The following is a 16,964-nucleotide window of genomic DNA, read 5'->3' on the forward strand; positions in this document are numbered from 1 at the left end:
AACCCAATGTCTTTGGAATATTTAAAGTATAGTACTACCTACTGTATACTTCCCACCCTTGCTGTATCTATTATTTTCAACAGTGCCACAATAGTGCTATATTATTATGTATAAAAACAATAATCGTAGTATTGGTATCCTAAATGAATGTCCCTTATAACTACAAGTGAAATAACTGAATTTTTTTTCCCTGTATGCATTTTGTTAAACAAATATTTTACAGAAAAATATATAATTTATTCATCTTTTTGTCAAATAAACAGTCTCAAACTTTTTTCTTAAATCAGAACATGAATTTATTAAATAAGAGACGTAAAGAAAAAAAAGATAACTTTTTACATATAATCAAAATAAAGATTTCCTGTTGTCTTAATTTTAAGTTCTAAGCATCAAATTAAAGATTTTCTATTGTCATTATTTTTAGGTTTAATCTTTAAAATGTCAATGAAAAAAATAAAATAAAAAAATAACTGCCATGAACATATTGCTTACAAATGAAGATCTATGAATCTGTTTTGATGCTAATACATAGCAGATACTTGTCTGCCTGTATGATCACTGCTAGTAAATATGTAATGCGTAAAGCAATAATGTTTCTTGAACGCAAAAAGTTAAATATTCTCATGAATTCTAAACTATGAAACATTTTTAACAAAATATTTTTAATGAACATGCACACCAGAGAAAATATAGTAAAAATAAATATAACAAAAGCAAATAATAACAAAGTCCGATTTAAGTACTGTCAATTTTTTGTTTTGTACTTCAAGGGCTCATATGCCCAAGTGCTTTTTTTTTTTTTTGTAACCTGAAAAGTATATTAAAAGTGTGTTAAAAATAGAAAACATTCACATTTGCGTTAATACTTTAGTGGGCCCTGTGTTTTCCAAAGCTAGCTATTATTGGATTTAATCAGCACAAATATTTTTGATTTGTCATTGTGCAGTTGATAATTAGTTAAAATAACCTATGGATTTCTGTACTTTCTGTTTTGGGCTACAATAGACAATGATTGGAGCATAATAAAAACTAAAAATACAGAATTGAATATATGCACGTGAGCCTAAACACTGTGAATCTAAAAATCGGTTCAGAATTTGTGCCAATACATACTAAAAAAGGCATTAATGCAATAATTAATTACCAACAAAAAAAATAGTAAATATTAATGTAAGAGCTTCTATTATTATAAAAATTTAAATGTAATTTTGAAGATCTCAAATACCATATCTTCTATCTTGAATATTTATAAAATCAAAAAATAGGCCACATTATGACCTATTTGCATAGGTATTTAAGTTTCTATATTTTGTGGATGGGAGGCAGATTTTCTATGCAAATCTTTATTTTTTCAAATTTAGCGTGAAGGCGCCATAAGTGTTTTCTGTGAATAAGTCATATTTTATTTGTCCTTTCATAACTAAATGCCTAAAAAAAAATCACATGTTTGTAAGGCTGTCAACATATTAGTAAGATTCTTCTTATGATTTATGAATACCAATTGTATGACTTCCTTTTTTTCTTAATAAATGTTCAGATGGCAGTAAATGATTGTTTAGTAGGATCCAGCATTTGTTTAGCACAAAGTGTGGCCATAGCAATGATGAAAGAGTTTCTGTCACTGGTCACCAAGGCTTGAATACAATATTCCGAGACGATTTCTCAAACTCATGGATGTCTGAAGGAGAGCTAAGAAAGTCCTGTCCTAAATACAGACTATGACCTTGGAGTTGTTCTTGGATGGAGGCCTTGTAGTCCAGCTTCACATCACTATAATCTTCCATGGAAGTGCATGGACTAGGGCAGGGCACCTTCACCTCTTCTGAGTCTATGTTGTAGGGTTTTGACCCTTCCTCTGCAGGATGATCCCGGTTTTTGGCTTGCCTTTTCATTTTGTAGCGGTGGTTCTGGAACCAAATTTTCACCTGGTTGGGGGTAAGATGGATATGTTTTGCTAGCTGTTCTCTCTCTGGGGCTGTAAGATATTTCTGCTGCTCAAATCTTTTCTCTAGCTCATACACTTGGGCCTGGGAAAAAAGGACCCTCCTTTTTCTCTTGGATGTATGCTGAAGGTACAGAGAGGTTTTGGCTCCTTCGCTTATGTATCCCAAACAGCCAGAAGGTGGTACGTTAAATCCCGATGGTGTAATTATCCTGGAAACTGAAGGGTAAACAATAATATGTTACAAAATCTGAGTGGCTATCAATTTCATATTTTTATTTAAAGATAGAACACATAGAATACTCCTATATAATATGCAATAATAAAAGATAGTTTAAAAAAATACATAGTAAATTTCAAAACCAGGCCAGTAAAATAGTTTCAGAGTTCTATAGAATTTAATATTGTTTTAGGGGAAGAGGAGATATAAATCTATTCAATTTAACAGTAGTAACTCCTACGAATCAGGCACTCAGATTATTTTTTAGTTGCCTGATCTACTTGGTGATGCTTCTAGGGTATGATTAAACAAATTAACAAAATATTGAATTCTGAAAACTGTATACAGTTACTACAGCTAATTAATGGTAGTATTAATTAAATAGTATTTATTTAAATGTATTTTTTTATTTTACATGCCTTTTAAAAAAAGAATTTCCTCCACATTTACCTGTAGGACAAGTTGACAGTGACTGGGGTACAGGAATCTCAGAATACTTCTGCAGTTGCAGCAACAATAAAAATATGATGGACAGCGTAGTCTGCATGTAAAGGTAGAAAGTGTAGCTAATACCATTAAGAAATACAATTTAAGAATGTTTGAGGGGAAGAGGAGATATGCATCTGTTAAATTTAGCAGGAGTAACTCCGAGGAACCAGGCACTAAGGTTTTTTTTAGTCGCTTGATCTACTTGGTGATGCTTCTAGGGTATGTTTAAAAAAATGACCATTAGTGGAAAAAATATTGAATTCTGAAAACTGTATACAGCTACTACAGCAAATGAATGGTAGTAATAATTAAATAGTATTTATTTAAATGTATTTTGTTCTATTTTTTTATTTTATTTTATTTTTACAAAAATAAAAAATAAACCTCCACATTTAACTGTAGGCCAAACTGCCCAGCAAAACTGACAGTGACTGGGGTACAGGAAACTCAGAACACTGCCAAAGGAGTTTCTTCAGTTGCAGCAACAATAAAAATATGATGGACAGCATAGTCTGCATGTAAAGGCAGCAAGTGCAGCTAAATAGCATTAAGAAATAAAATAAAAAAATAAAAAACACAATTAAATAAAAAAAATTATATTTTGAATACTAGTATTTAAAAATTTACACCTATACAGAATACAATATTTTGTTGCGATGGATTAATAATTATATTTTTATTTCATACTTCATGCCAGCAAATATTAACTAGATTTTTAGGAATACAAATAAAATAGATGAAATAAACCCACAAAAACAACCATGTGCATTATTAACTCTAATATAGTGTTTGCCTTACAAAATGCCACAGAATGAGCCTATACTTTTTTTTTTTAATCCAGCAATGATATCTATACAACTTCTTACCCTGCAGTAATCACTATTATTATCATAATTGCCATAGATATATCCTGCTGTTCTGTACACAATATTATATGTTATTATAGATAATTAACTTTATATGTATTGCAAAAAAAAATTGCTACTTGTATTTTTTATTTTATTTTTTGCCTGGCTGTTTTTTAGTACAGTGTTATAGACAGAGAATAGACCATAGGATGGGAATCACTGGAATCTTGAGTCAAATATTGGAGTAAGGGCTGAGATAAGATAACATCTTCAATAAGGTTATTTTGTTAAGTAAATATCTGTTGGGCTGTTACAATAGAGTCTAAAAAATAGAAATCCAGACAGAGATAAAGAAGCATTTGACTCAAAAATAAATATGTTCTTGTCTATGTTTTCTTGGGTATCTTTACGTATAATATAATAGGTAAATATAAATACAATGGTGAAATGCTTTACTATTAAAGACATTTAGATTAAAACCTGACTTTTAGAATCCATGGCAATCTCTTGACCACAATGCAGTGATTTCAGCGATAGGACCCTGACTGCCAACTCAGGTAATATTCTGATTACCTCAGCTGTTACTAACCCAGGCTTATAAATAGTTGTCACTTTTTGGATCATTTGAAAATGGTGTAGGCGAAAATCGTCATAAATTAAAACGCAGCAGAAATGTCATATTTTAAATCTTGGCGAATGGATATAATCAATCTGCTAGTGTCAATTACTTTTTCATATTTTAATAAAACCCAGGGAAATATTGTTATATTTTTTAGTTGAGCATTATCATGTTCATTTTTTTATTGATTGTTGTAACAGTCTGCTGCTTTGAGATATACTGAATAAATAATGAGTGAAAATCGTCAAATGATTAAGTAGTTAATTAATCATTATTAAATTATCTACAAATTATTAATTCTGCTAGGGTTAATTCATTTTTCATATTTTAATAAAACCCAAGGAAATATTGTTATATTTTTTTGGTTGAACATTATTATTATTAATGTTATTTGTTTTGACTGTTGTAACAGTCTGTTGCTTTGAGATATAATGAAGAAATAATGAGTGAAAATCTTTAAATGATAAAGAAGTTAATTCTTTAATTATTATTATTAAATGATCTGCAAATTATTAATAACTGTATAAAATAATTGATTTACATTAATTATGTACTAAAATTATATAGATACGAAAAACATAACTTTGTGCCATACACTATGACCTACTTCCAGTTATTGAGGCATTTTATCTACTTACATGAAGAATAGTGCATGTCCTGACTGTGTCCATACCATTCCGCACCCCTTATGTTTTCCTGATATGTTGGAAGATCTCCCGAACTGTTGTAACCCCCTGGGCAACAAGTTCTGATCGGGTTCTGAGTAAGACAGTGGGTCATGGTGAATCCAGGGGACCCCATGGATGGTTGAAGGCAAGGCTGGTGAGACACCTGTACTAGAGGTCCATATCCATCTAGACAAGAGTCTAGGGAAAAAGCTTTGAGGTCCTCCATGCAAGCTGCTGTTTTTGGATGCAACCCTAAGCCCAAGAAAGAAGAAAATATGCAACCGACGGACGTCTCTGTAAGGTTGGAGGTAACTTCAACTACAAGCACTGCTCCTGTGCATATATCTTATCAAGGGTATGTGGGCCAGGGAACACCTGAAAGGACAGGGACAAGTGGCAGAAAGGGAGGAGCCTCCTCCAGAACAATGGTGTTAATAGAATGTGAAGTGTCTCTTAATCACTTGGAGGGGGGATACAAAGGGGCTTAATGTGTTTCTAACAATGAGAGTAAAAGCAATAGATTATCATATGTCTAAATGGTACTGTTGTACAATAACTTTGCCCAGAGTACACAGTCTGATGCCCACGTATAACGACTTTACTTTAAAACAGCAAAATCCAGGTAGTCTTTTTATTGGCTTTACAAATTATGTAGTACATGATATAGTACTATGAATGGTTTGACTAATCTTTTATTAACTTTATTCATCAGAATCTATAAAAAAGGAAGATCCCAACATTTGAAGGAGCAAAATCTTATTAATGGTAAAAACGCACATGCCAAAAAATACTGAACTGTATATGATCAAAGATTTATATTGAAATCAAACATTTGCATAAGAAGGCTGGTGAATAAGGCTCCATTCACACTTGCGTCGACTTTCGAGTGCAACTTTGGTGCAACTTTGCTGCAGCTTTGACGCAACTTTGGATGGGTGCAACTTGGATATGACTTTGGCTTTCACCAATGATAATGGACAACTGTTGCACACAAGTTGCATTGTATAACATTCAGGTATGACTTTCACGCAACTTCTGAGGCCGCGTACACACGGGCGGACTGTCCGCCCAACTAGGTTCGTCAAACAGTTTGACAAACAGTCCGTTCAAAATTAGCATGAACGGACTTGACCACACACGACGAACGAACAGTCCGCTGAAAACTTGCGCGATGGCGTGAACGGCACGCACGACGGGACGAGAAATTCGGCGTCCGATACACTGCAATGCAACCTTCGCCGTGTAAATTCTTTCTGAGCATGCGCGAGACTTAGTTTGCCGAACAAGCCTACACACGAGCGGACTGTCCGCTCAAACCAAGTTTCAGCGGACAGTCTTACGGAAATTCCGAAAAACTTTGTTCGTCAGACTGTCCGCTGAAACTGTCCGCTGAAGCCCACACACGAGCGGACTGTCCGCTGAAACACTGTTCAGCGGACAAAGTTGGACGAACAGTCCGCCCGTGTGTACGCGGCCTAAGGCTTAACATTGAAGTCTATGGCCCTCAAGTTGCATGAAATTCAGACCAAAGTAGTGCATGAACTACTTTGAAGTTGCTGCAGCTTTAGGTGGTGCATATATAAATGGTTATCATTGGAAAACATGGGGAACGACTTGTGATGCAACTTTGATGTCCAAAGGTGCATGACAAGTTGCACAAGTGTGAATGGAGCCTAAGAGAGAGCCCCAGATGTCTCTTTTTTCCCTGCCACCAAGCAGATTGAAAAAAAAATTACAGAATTCCCGCATCCACACAAACAAGATGGATGGAGAAATTCTCCCTGCTGTGCCATTGTATTTTGACAGCGGGACTCCACCACTATCAGAATAAACTGATGACAAACATTTTACAACAGTCCTGTTCAACAGAAATGGATCGAAATGCATCCAATTCAGCAAGGACCAGCCGAATTTTGATCCATCTATGGCCGTTGACACTCAACAAAAGTCGATCTAAAAATCTATTTCTGTTGAACAGGACTGTTGTAAAATGTTTGTCATCAGTTTATTCTGATAGCGGTGGAGTCCTGCTGTCAAAATACAATGGCACAGCAGGGAGAATTTCTCCATCCATCTTGTTTGTGTGGATCTATGGGAAGCTTAAAGGTAGACATATATAAATAAATTTTATTGAAGATGATTCTGATCATTTCAGATGTCTATTTGTTTGTCTATGTGCATGTAATACTTGATAATATAAGTCAATATGAATATTTTAAGTTTTCATGCAGTCATTCCAATAAAAATATAAAGAGTCCTGCCCTCCACACATATGAATGCATATACCCATGTAGGGCACATTCGCGTACGTAAACTAAGAAGAATTAACCTAGAGCCATTATTAACCACCTCCCGGCTGACGGCTACAGCGCGGACCTAATTTGCCAGGAGGGCGTCCATAGATGTCCTCCCATGCTCGAGCGGCCGCACGGTACGCTCTGTGATGAGTGAGTCTATGAGACTCGGCTGATCACAGATTGGAGTAAGGGATCAATCCCGACCCCTTACCATGTGATCAGCTGTCAGCCAATGACAGCTGATCATGTGATGTAAACAGAGCCAGCAATCGGCTACTTTTTGTCCTCACGCCATAGCGTGAGGAGAAAAAAAAAACTATCACTGGCGGCTATGAGAGGGACATCAATCCAGATCGTGGAGAGCCTCTACAGAGGCTTCTGTGCCACCTACCAGTGCCCACAGTACCACTCATCGGTGCCCACTTTGCCACCTATAAATGTCACCAATCGGTGCCTCATCACCAGTGCTGCCTATAAATATCACCTACCAGTACTCATCAGTGCCACCTACCAGAGCCCATCAGTGACATCTATCAGTGCCACTCATCAATACCACCCATCAGTGCCGTCTTATCATTGCCCATTAGTGCCTATCATTGTCACCTTATCTGTGCCTATCAGTGCAGCCCATCAGTGCCCATTAGTGCAGCCTCATTAGCGAATACCAATGAAGGAGAAAAATTACCCATTTGCAAAATTTATAACAAACTATGAACCGCACAATTGTCATTCAAAATGTGGCAGCGCTGAAAGCTAAAAATTGGCTCGGGCAAGAGGGGGGGTTAAAGTGCCCAGTAAGCAAGTGGTTAAAGCGGGAGTCCGCCGGGACTCCGCGTTTTTTTTTTTTTTTTTAAAAGCCAGCAGCTACAAATACTGCAGCTGCTGACTTTTAAAATAGCGACACTTACCCGCCCAGCGTGCCCGCGATGTCGGCACCCGAAGCCGATCTCTCGATCGTCTCTCGGGTGCTGCCGCCGCCATCTTGGGTATGGGAATCAGGAAGTGGAACCTTTCGGCTTCATTTCCCGGTTCCCTACTGCGCATGCGCGAGTCGCGCTGCTCAATATTAGGATGGACCTGCTGCCTCTGGGATCTGTGTGTTTCCCAGCAGGCAGCGGGGGACTTTGGGAAAGGGGCGTAATCTACGCCTCTTTCCGCAGAGAGCTATCCCGGAAGTGGGTGCAGATACCTGTACTGTACAGATACCTGCACCCCCCTCCCCCCTGAAAGGTGCCAATTGTGGCGCCGGAGGGGGGAGGGTTCCGATGAGCGGAAGGTCCACTTTAGGGTGGACCTCCGCTTTAAGGCCTCATGCACACTGAACATTGTTAAAGCATCTGCTAGCATCGAATAAAGTTTTTTTTTTAAATGCTCCTAAACGCGAGGCACGTTTGGCACTTCAGCATTTATTCAATTCAATAGCCAGAATAAATAGAAAATTCTGGCCAATTGAATAAATAAATGCCTAATCGCTGCTAAATTCTGCCAAACTGGTTTGAAAAAACACAGCTTAGGTGAGTTTTTAACATTGATTTTCTCCTGTCAGGTGAATCAACGTTTACAATAAACCAGTGTGCATGAGGCCTTACTCTGAACTGATAAAAAGGTTTTTAATTCAACATCTTTGAACAATTTTGGGTATCCTTGTTTTTTGGTGTTTCTTGGGTACTTGCAATTTCTATTAAGTATCTATTTTTTTTTTTTACTTTTTATTTGTCTTTATATTCTACAAAAAAAAAAAATTTTAGTGTGTTTATGTGTGAAAAAATGTATTTGAGTGTATTTTATATAGTTTATACATTCAAATTACTATATAAACTCAAATACATTTTTGCACACAAACACAAATTTTAATTTGTAATCAGTTGCTAATATCATGTAACATGTTAGCACAGATGTTTATAATTAAAAAAATTTACACTGAAATGCAAATTTATAAAATTTATAAAATGATAAATTTATAGTGGAACTTTACCCATAAAAGTTTCATAACAATTAAAGAGGAACTTCAGTAATTTTTTCAACTTTCCATCTATTAAATCTTCTGTCCTTGTTTTAACTTTGGATAGTAAAACATTATTTTTTCTGCCAGAAAATACCTTATACAGCCCTCTTCCTGTTTCTTGTCTGGTAGAAAGCCTAGGCTTATGACATCATGCACAGCTCTCTCTCACTCTCCTTAGAGTTTGCCAGGAAGGGGGGGGGGGGTGAGTCATAAGAGGGCCAATGAGAGCTGCAGGGCTGGATGTGTGCCTCTGTTTGTCTGTGTAATTCCAGGAAGTGAACAGGCAGCAGCTTCAGCTGCCCACAGTTAAAATGGTTGCAGCCAGACTCAGTGGAGGGAGAATTCTGCAGCATATTTGGCAAGTACAGAATCACAGTGTATATAAAATAATATGTAAAGTGGTTGGAGGCAAGTTTCAGAATGGCAAAGATGTTTTTATTACAAATTATGTAAGCAGACTGCAGTTCTTCTTTAATGTTCTTTAACCCCCCTGGCGGTGTTCCTGAGTCTGGCTCGGGGTGGAAGTTTTACCATTAGCGGTAACCCAGAGCCAGACTCGGGACCGTATCGCTGAATGCAGGAGGAGATTACTTACCTTCTCCCCTGAATCCAGCGATGTCCCCCCGCTGTACGAGCGGCTCATCCTCCACCGGATCTGTCACAGAGCCGATCTCCGTTCCCTGCGAGCGTTGCGACGCACGGGGATGGAGATCGTCGCCAAATTCAAAAAGTGAAACACACAGTATATATACAGTATAATGTAATCTTACAGATTACATTGCTGTATGTAAATATTTCACCTCCCCTTTGTCCCTAGTGGTCTGCCCAGTGTCCTGCATGCAGTTTTATATTATAAAAACTGTTCTTGTTCATAGCAACCAAAACTGTCCCTTTACATCAAAAATTATTTTAGACCAGCTAGAAAACCACGATAATAAATTATAATTACTCGCAGAATTGAGCGATAATGATTTGTGGGGAGATCCGTCATCAAATATTGAAAAGTAATGACAGTGACAATTCTGCAACTGAGCAAATTTCAGTGTTTTTGATTTGATTACATTATTGAATAATTTTTATTATTGTTATATTATTATTTGGTATAATTATTTATAGTTATTTATGTAGCGGGGTCTCTTTAAGAACTATAAAACTACTGTTCCCAGAACCCCGCTGGTTCCCAGGATGTTTTGAGTTATGCCCCAGAGATTTATGGCGGAGGGCATATAAGGAGGGGGAGAGGCCTAGTTCGCTCTCTTTGGACACCCCCCCCCTCTCCTAGCAAGAGGAGGTTTGTGCTGAACTGCTGGAGGCACAAGGCCTGAAGCCTGGGCCTTGTGCTCTTTTCCAAAGAGCCCTTTGCCAGCCTAGCTGCACCTGAGAGACATTTTCTCATCCTTGCTGCAGTACACAAGAAGGATTGAAGACTTGGAGGTTGGTGGATTCCTGTTCCTAGACGAATCTGTGGCAGAGAAAACTGACTTGGACCTGTCCGGGTGGTGAGAGCTGTTTAAAGACAGATACTTTATCTTTATTATTCGTTTGGATTACAAAGTTGTTCTTCAAGTGCACCACCGAAATATTGCTAGCGAATATTGTTTCACTGGACTTCCATCTAGATCAGTCAGGCCTGACTGCATAGGTAGATAGTGCTGGGTGTTAGTTTACCCATGTGGGGAAGTAGCTGAAAAAGGGCAGCGTTAGAGTTGCATAGCAATACTTTATTATGCTGATTACTCTGTTTATCTTTATTACTGGTTACTGCAGGGACCTGCTTATGTGTTGCAATCCAAATGTTTGATTCATGTTATTCCTTTTATAAAAACAACAAGTAAAGTCAGTTATATACTTTCAAGGATTGTCTATGAGCTTGAGTTATCCACCCACGCACACACACATATTTAGAGTATAAGTGATTTAATGTGTATTGCTAGATACTAACTGTGCCAAAGTGGGTAGAGCAGATTGCCGGGGGGTTGGCGGAGCTGTGCTCAGGACCCAAACCAAACTTGCGGCCCTCTTAAGTGAGGGTATCGCTAGACGTGGGGGCTCGTAAATCCAGGATTTCTGAGACAGCGGTGAACACGCCAGAGGCACCGGCATGGACCCACAGGGAGTCAGAGCGTGGTGTGAAGCGGCTAAGGCCGACCCAAGTCAGTCAGTGGTCATTAGCCTCCCAGGGGAGAAATGGTCGACTGAGACCGTAGAGGAGTTAATGAAGTCAGTGTCCCCAGACCATGAACCATGGGTGATGGAGATAAAATCAGACCCAGACATCTCATATCAGTACGCGCTAGTGGAATACTGGGATGGGATGCCAGAGGCTTGCAAGCGCAACTGTGTACGGACACAAGACAACAGATCCTATAGGTTGGCGCACGCAACAAAGGAGGAGCCATCGCCAACGGGATCACCGCAGGCTGCGGCCCGTACCTCACCCGAGAGTCTCAGACCAGCACCGGCCACCCTTAGCGCAGAACTGTGTGCTGTCCTGGGGGAGATTGTGGCCCAGTGCAAGAAGGATCCCACAGATTACCCGATGTCGGGGTACAGAAAACTCTGGATGTTTTCAGAGAGGAAACCTGTACCTTCGGAAGAAGAGGGATTTGAAGAGTGGTTAGATAGCGCAACTCAGGCACTAGAGGAATGGGAAGTTCCAGAGTGCAGAAAGAAGCAGAGGATTGTGGAAAGTCTAAAGGGGCCTGCTCTAGAGGCCGTACGCAACCTGAAGATGAGCAGGACAGACTGTAATGCGCAGGAGTACCTAGATGTATTACAGAATGTGTTTGGTGGGACAGAGAAAATCTCTGAGCTTGCTTATCAGTTAGAGCATTGCTACCAGAAGAAAGGTGAAAAACTATCAGACTACATGGGACGTTTAGATAAAATCCTGCATAGGATGATCCTAAGGAAGGGGATCAGCCCAGGGAAAGTAGATGAGGCCCGTGCTCAACAGGTACTGAGGGGAGCTCAACCCATGGATCCTACTGCATGGGCACTGCGTGCCCGACAGGATGGGAAGAATCTGGAGTACACTGACCTCATCTGAATGATCAGAGAGGAAGAGGCTCTACTGGAAGAGAAAAGGGAAGAACATCTCACCGAGCCCGTCAAACAACCGGTAGCAACAGTTACACCGGCCATGACTCCCGCTAGAGATAAGGAGGTGGACACTTTGAAGTTTACAGATGTCCCAGGTGATGGAGATGTTGACTGCTATGATGGCGAAAGGTCAAGGGGGAGCCGAGAAACCGAGTCCTAGGAAGGAGTTGTTTCCAGATACACCAACACCAAGCCCCACTCGAGACCGAGAAGAGACGCTATGCTGCAACTGCGGGGGCAGTGGCCACTTCGCCAGTAGATGTTCCAGTCCCAAGAAGAAGAAGATAGATAACCGCCAGCCAGCGGGAAACTCCAGAGGGCCCCGGTGAGGGAGTCAACCGGGTGCCCATGCCTTTCAGTGAACTCCAAACTGAATAGAAGGAAGAGAAAGAGAGAAAACCAGACCCCTCAGAAGGAATGTCTACAAATAAGAAACAATAACATCCCTCAGCGGGTTTGTACTCCCATTACTGTGGGGAGGGTCAATGCATACCAGGCTCGAAAAAGAATAAAGTCAAAAACCAACTGGATGAAGACGGGTCCCCAGAAGAAGGTAGCCTCAACCCGGCCCTACCCAGAAGAATTGGTCGGCCCGTCCCCCACTGTCTCCATCCAGGTGGAAGGAGTCTACACGAAGGCCCTCCTGGACACTGGAGCTCAAGTGACTTTGTTGTACAGAGACTTCTATGATAGGCACTTGAGCCATTTGCCTATACAGAAGATAGAAGAGCTGGAGATATGGGGCCTGGGAGCTCAGAGTTTCCCCTACGATGGTTACCTGCCCATAAAGCTGACCTTCGATCCCTCTGTGGCGGGGAAAACAGAGGTGTTTGACACCCTGGCAGTTGTGTGTCCTAGACCGCCCGGGGCCAGCAAGATGTCCCTCATCATAGGGACCAATACGGATCTGGTGCGAAGACTTCTGACCCCCTCTAGTGGAGACGAGTAACCATCAAGATCCCAATATCCATCCCATGCTGAAGACAGCCTACCAACGGTTGGTCCTAGAGCAGAAGACCCCAGGCGAGGGGATAGGGAAGGTGTGGAGACTTGGGAGAGAGGGAGTGGTGCTGCAGCCCGGAGAGGTAGCCTGCCTCAGGGCCACGGTGAAGCTTACCTGGGAGCAGCCTGGCCCCTTTGTCATGCTGGAATCCGATCCAAGGGAGGACCACTCAGGCCTGGAAGTGATACCGGAAGTGATTTCAATCAAGGCCCTGAAGAAGGCTCGAGGAAGAGTCCCAGTGAGTGTGAGAAACCCTACGGAGAGACCCATAGAGATCCCTGCCAGGATGCTGTTGGGGCAGGTGAGTCCTGCGGCCCCAGTCAGCTGGTCAAAAGTAAAAGGAACGGGTGAAGGAGGAGATGTTTGGGAAAAACTTTCCATGGAGAACCCGGACCTACCTGGAGCCTGGAAGGAGAGAGCCAAGGCCCAGCTGACTAGATGGGAGAGGATTTTCTCAAAGGATGAGTTTGATGTGGGATGTGCCAGGAGTGCCACCCACCGAATCCGCCTCCAAGAAGACAAACCCTTCAGGGAAAGGGTTAGGCGGGTCCCTCTAGCTGACCTGGAGGATCTGAGGGAGCAGCTTGCGGAGTTGAAGAAGACTGGTGTGATTCGGGAGTCTAGAAGTCCCTATGCCTCCCCCATAGTGGTGGTCAGGAAAAAGAATGGGTCGTTGAGGCTTTGTATTGACTACAGGACTCTCAACAGGAGGACCATCCCTGACCAGTATACCACACCGAGAATAGAGGATGCCCTACAGAGTTTGGCTGGTGCCAAGTGGTTCAGTGTAATGGACCTCAAGAGTGGGTACTACCAAATCCCCATGCACCAGGAAGACCGAGAGAAGACAGCTTTCATAACCCCAGTGGGATTCTTTGAATTCAACAGAATGCCTCAGGGCCTGTCTGGAGCCCCTGCTACCTTTCAACGCCTCATGGAGAAGACCGTTGGAGACATGAACCTCATAGAAGTCCTTGTGTACTTGGACGATGTCATTGTCTTCGGGAAGACTTTGGAAGAACATGAGGCCAGGTTGGAGAAGGTGTTGAGAAGACTCAGCGAAGAGGGACTCAAGCTTTCTCCCGAGAAGTGCCGGTTTTACCAATCCTCTGGTAACTATCTGGGACACATAGTGTCTGAAAAGGGAGTGGCTACAGACCCTGAGAAGTTGGAGGCAGTTATCTCTTGGCCAAGACCGACAACAGTCACAGAGCTCAGATCTTTCCTGGGGTTCTGCTCCTATTATAGAAGATTTGTGGATGGGTTTGCCCGGATTGCCAAGCCACTGAACGAATTGCTCAAGACTGAAGGAGAAGAGGATGGCTTGGGACCTAGGAGGGCCGGTGAGTTGGTTCAAGATCAGTGGAACTCAAGGTGTGAAGAGGCTTTCCGAACCTTGAAGAGGAGCCTTACCACGGCCCCAGTCCTGGCCTATGCCGACCCCACCAGACCATATGAGCTACATGTCGATGCCAGTCATGAGGGCCTAGGCGGAGTGCTCTATCAAGAGTATGAAGAGCAGCTGCGACCAGTGGCCTATGTGAGCCGGTGCCTGACTCCCTCGGAGAAGAACTACCCCACTCATAAATTGGAGTTCTTGGCCCTCAAATGGGCAGTAGTAGACAAACTGAAGGACTATCTCTATGGGGCGGAGTTTACCGTAAAGACAGATAACAATCCTCTGACCTACCTCTTCACTACTGCAAAGTTAGATGCAACCGGACACAGATGGTTGGCTGCATTATCCGGATTCAACTTCAGTCTAAAGTACAGACCAGGGGCTGGAAATAGGGATGCAGATGCCCTGTCCCGAAGATCTCATGTCATGGTCGATGACTGGGAAGACTGGACTCAGGTAGCACCGGAAGGAGTGCGAGCACTCTGTCAGGGTGCTGAGTTTCAAGCAAGAGGGGGCTCCAGAGCAGAGGAGATAGGAGTCACCGCAGTGGGAGTCCCCCAACCCTACTGTGGGGTAATTCAACTAGCAGAGGAACTCCTGCCAAAGCTGTCCAGAAAGGAGCTGAGCTATGACCAATTGGAAGACCCCATGGGGAGATTGGTCCTTGAAGCTTTGGAGAACGAGAATCCAGAGGGACTTCGACATCACCCTTCCAAGGAGGCTCACCTGCTGAGGAAAGAGTTGAATAAGCTACAAGTACATCAGGGAGTGGTCTACCGAAGGGGCCCCTCTGATAACTCAGAAGATAAGTGGCAGTTGTTTCTCCCAGAGAAGCACCGAGAGACGGTACTAATTGCCTTACATGACCAGCATGGCCATCTAGGGGCGGAGAGAACTTTCCAGCTTGTCAGAAGCCGGTTCTATTGGCCCTGTATGAGGGCAGAAGTGGAGGAATATTGCCGTTCTTGTGCACGATGCATATAGAGGAAGACTCTACCCCATCAAGCTGCCCCAATGGGCCACCTACAGAGTCAGGGTCCAATGGATCTGGTGTGCATTGACTTTCTCTGCCTCGAACCCGATTTGAGTGGATTGGGAAATGTGCTGGTGGTAACGGATCATTTCACCCGTTATGCCCAGGCTTTCCCCACCAAAGACCAAAAGGCCTCCACTGTGGCCAAGGTGCTCATGGAAAAATACTTTGTCCACTATGGATTACCACAGAGAATCCACTCAGACCAAGGAAGGGACTTTGAGAGTCGTCTGATTCGGAACCTACTGGACTCATTGGGAGTAGAGAAGACCAGGACTACACCTTATCATCCACAAGGAGATGCCCAACCTGAGAGGTTAAATCGGACCTTACTAAACATGCTTGGAACTCCAGAGACAGAGAAGAAGCAACACTGGAGCCAACACATATCAGCTTTGGTGCACGCTTACAACTGCACCACAAGTGATGTGACGGGTTACTCCCCCTACCGGCTCATGTTTGGGAGAGAAGCAAGATTGCCGGTGGATCTGGCCTTTGGCATTTCCCTAGACCATGCCTCTGCTACCTCCCATAAGGGATATGTGGACCGACTTAGACACAATTTGAAAGTGGCCCATGAACGAGCTCAGGCGGCCTCGGACCAAAGGGGAGCCCGCAACAAGAGGAACTTCGATCTGAAGGTTCGAGTGCAGGACCTGCAGCCTGGGGACCGTGTACTACTACGCAATCTGGGGATCCCTGGAAAGCACAAGCTTGCTGATAGATGGAGATTGGAGCCCTATGTCATTTGCAGAAAGCTACCTGGATTGCCTGTGTATAAGCTAAAACCAGAGGGGAAAGTGGGGCCCTTGAAGACTTGGCACAGGAATCATTTGCTCCCGCTTACTGAAGCAGTCAGAATACCTCCAGTGAGAAATCCACCTGAATCTGTTTCCATTCTGGATACCCCGGGACCTAGCACTCTGTCTCAGACCTCCCGGGTTAGAGATGGACAAAATTCCCAACGAGGTGAAGGTGGAAGAGGAGAGCTTAAGTGGCTGTGGCCTTCATCAACTCCAGGAAATTCTGCCATAGATCTCCCACCTACTGAGGATACACAGGATGGGACACTGAACCCAGAAGCTACAGAGTTCATTCCATCTAGTGGTGTGCCTGAAGGCTGGGAAGATATCCCTAGCATTTACTCAGAAGAGGAAGGAACTGATGTTCCAGAACCAGTGATGCTGTCAGAATATGTTCCTGAAGTAGAGCCTGTGGCACCAGAGCCTGAAGTCCCAAGAGAACAGAGAGCTCGCCGAGTTGTGAGACCCCCCAAGAAGCTAACCTACTCTCAAATGGGGGAGAGCTCTGAGGACTCTGTTGTGACTGCTAGAAGAAG

At 42.5% G+C, this 16,964-nt stretch overlaps 1 protein-coding gene across 1 annotated transcript; it reads right to left on the reverse strand.

Moving 5' to 3' along the window:
- Nucleotides 1-325: 325 nt before the first annotated feature.
- On the reverse strand, nt 326-5,108 carry LOC143988810 (homeobox protein Nkx-2.4-like). Its single transcript, XM_077488679.1, has 2 exons — nt 4,757-5,108; nt 326-2,161 (listed from the first exon to the last, which is right to left on the reverse strand). The coding sequence occupies exons 1-2, from the start codon at nt 5,010-5,012 to the stop codon at nt 1,626-1,628; spliced, it is 792 nt and encodes a 263-aa protein (XP_077344805.1). The 5' UTR covers nt 5,013-5,108; the 3' UTR covers nt 326-1,625.
- Between the last annotated feature and the right edge of the window lie 11,856 nt (nt 5,109-16,964).

The sequence above is a fragment of the Lithobates pipiens genome, unplaced genomic scaffold (assembly GCF_037356315.1).
Source record: "Lithobates pipiens isolate NorthernLeopardFrog02 unplaced genomic scaffold, aLitPip1_a1.2 Scaffold_1, whole genome shotgun sequence".
NCBI lineage: Eukaryota > Metazoa > Chordata > Amphibia > Anura > Ranidae > Lithobates > Lithobates pipiens.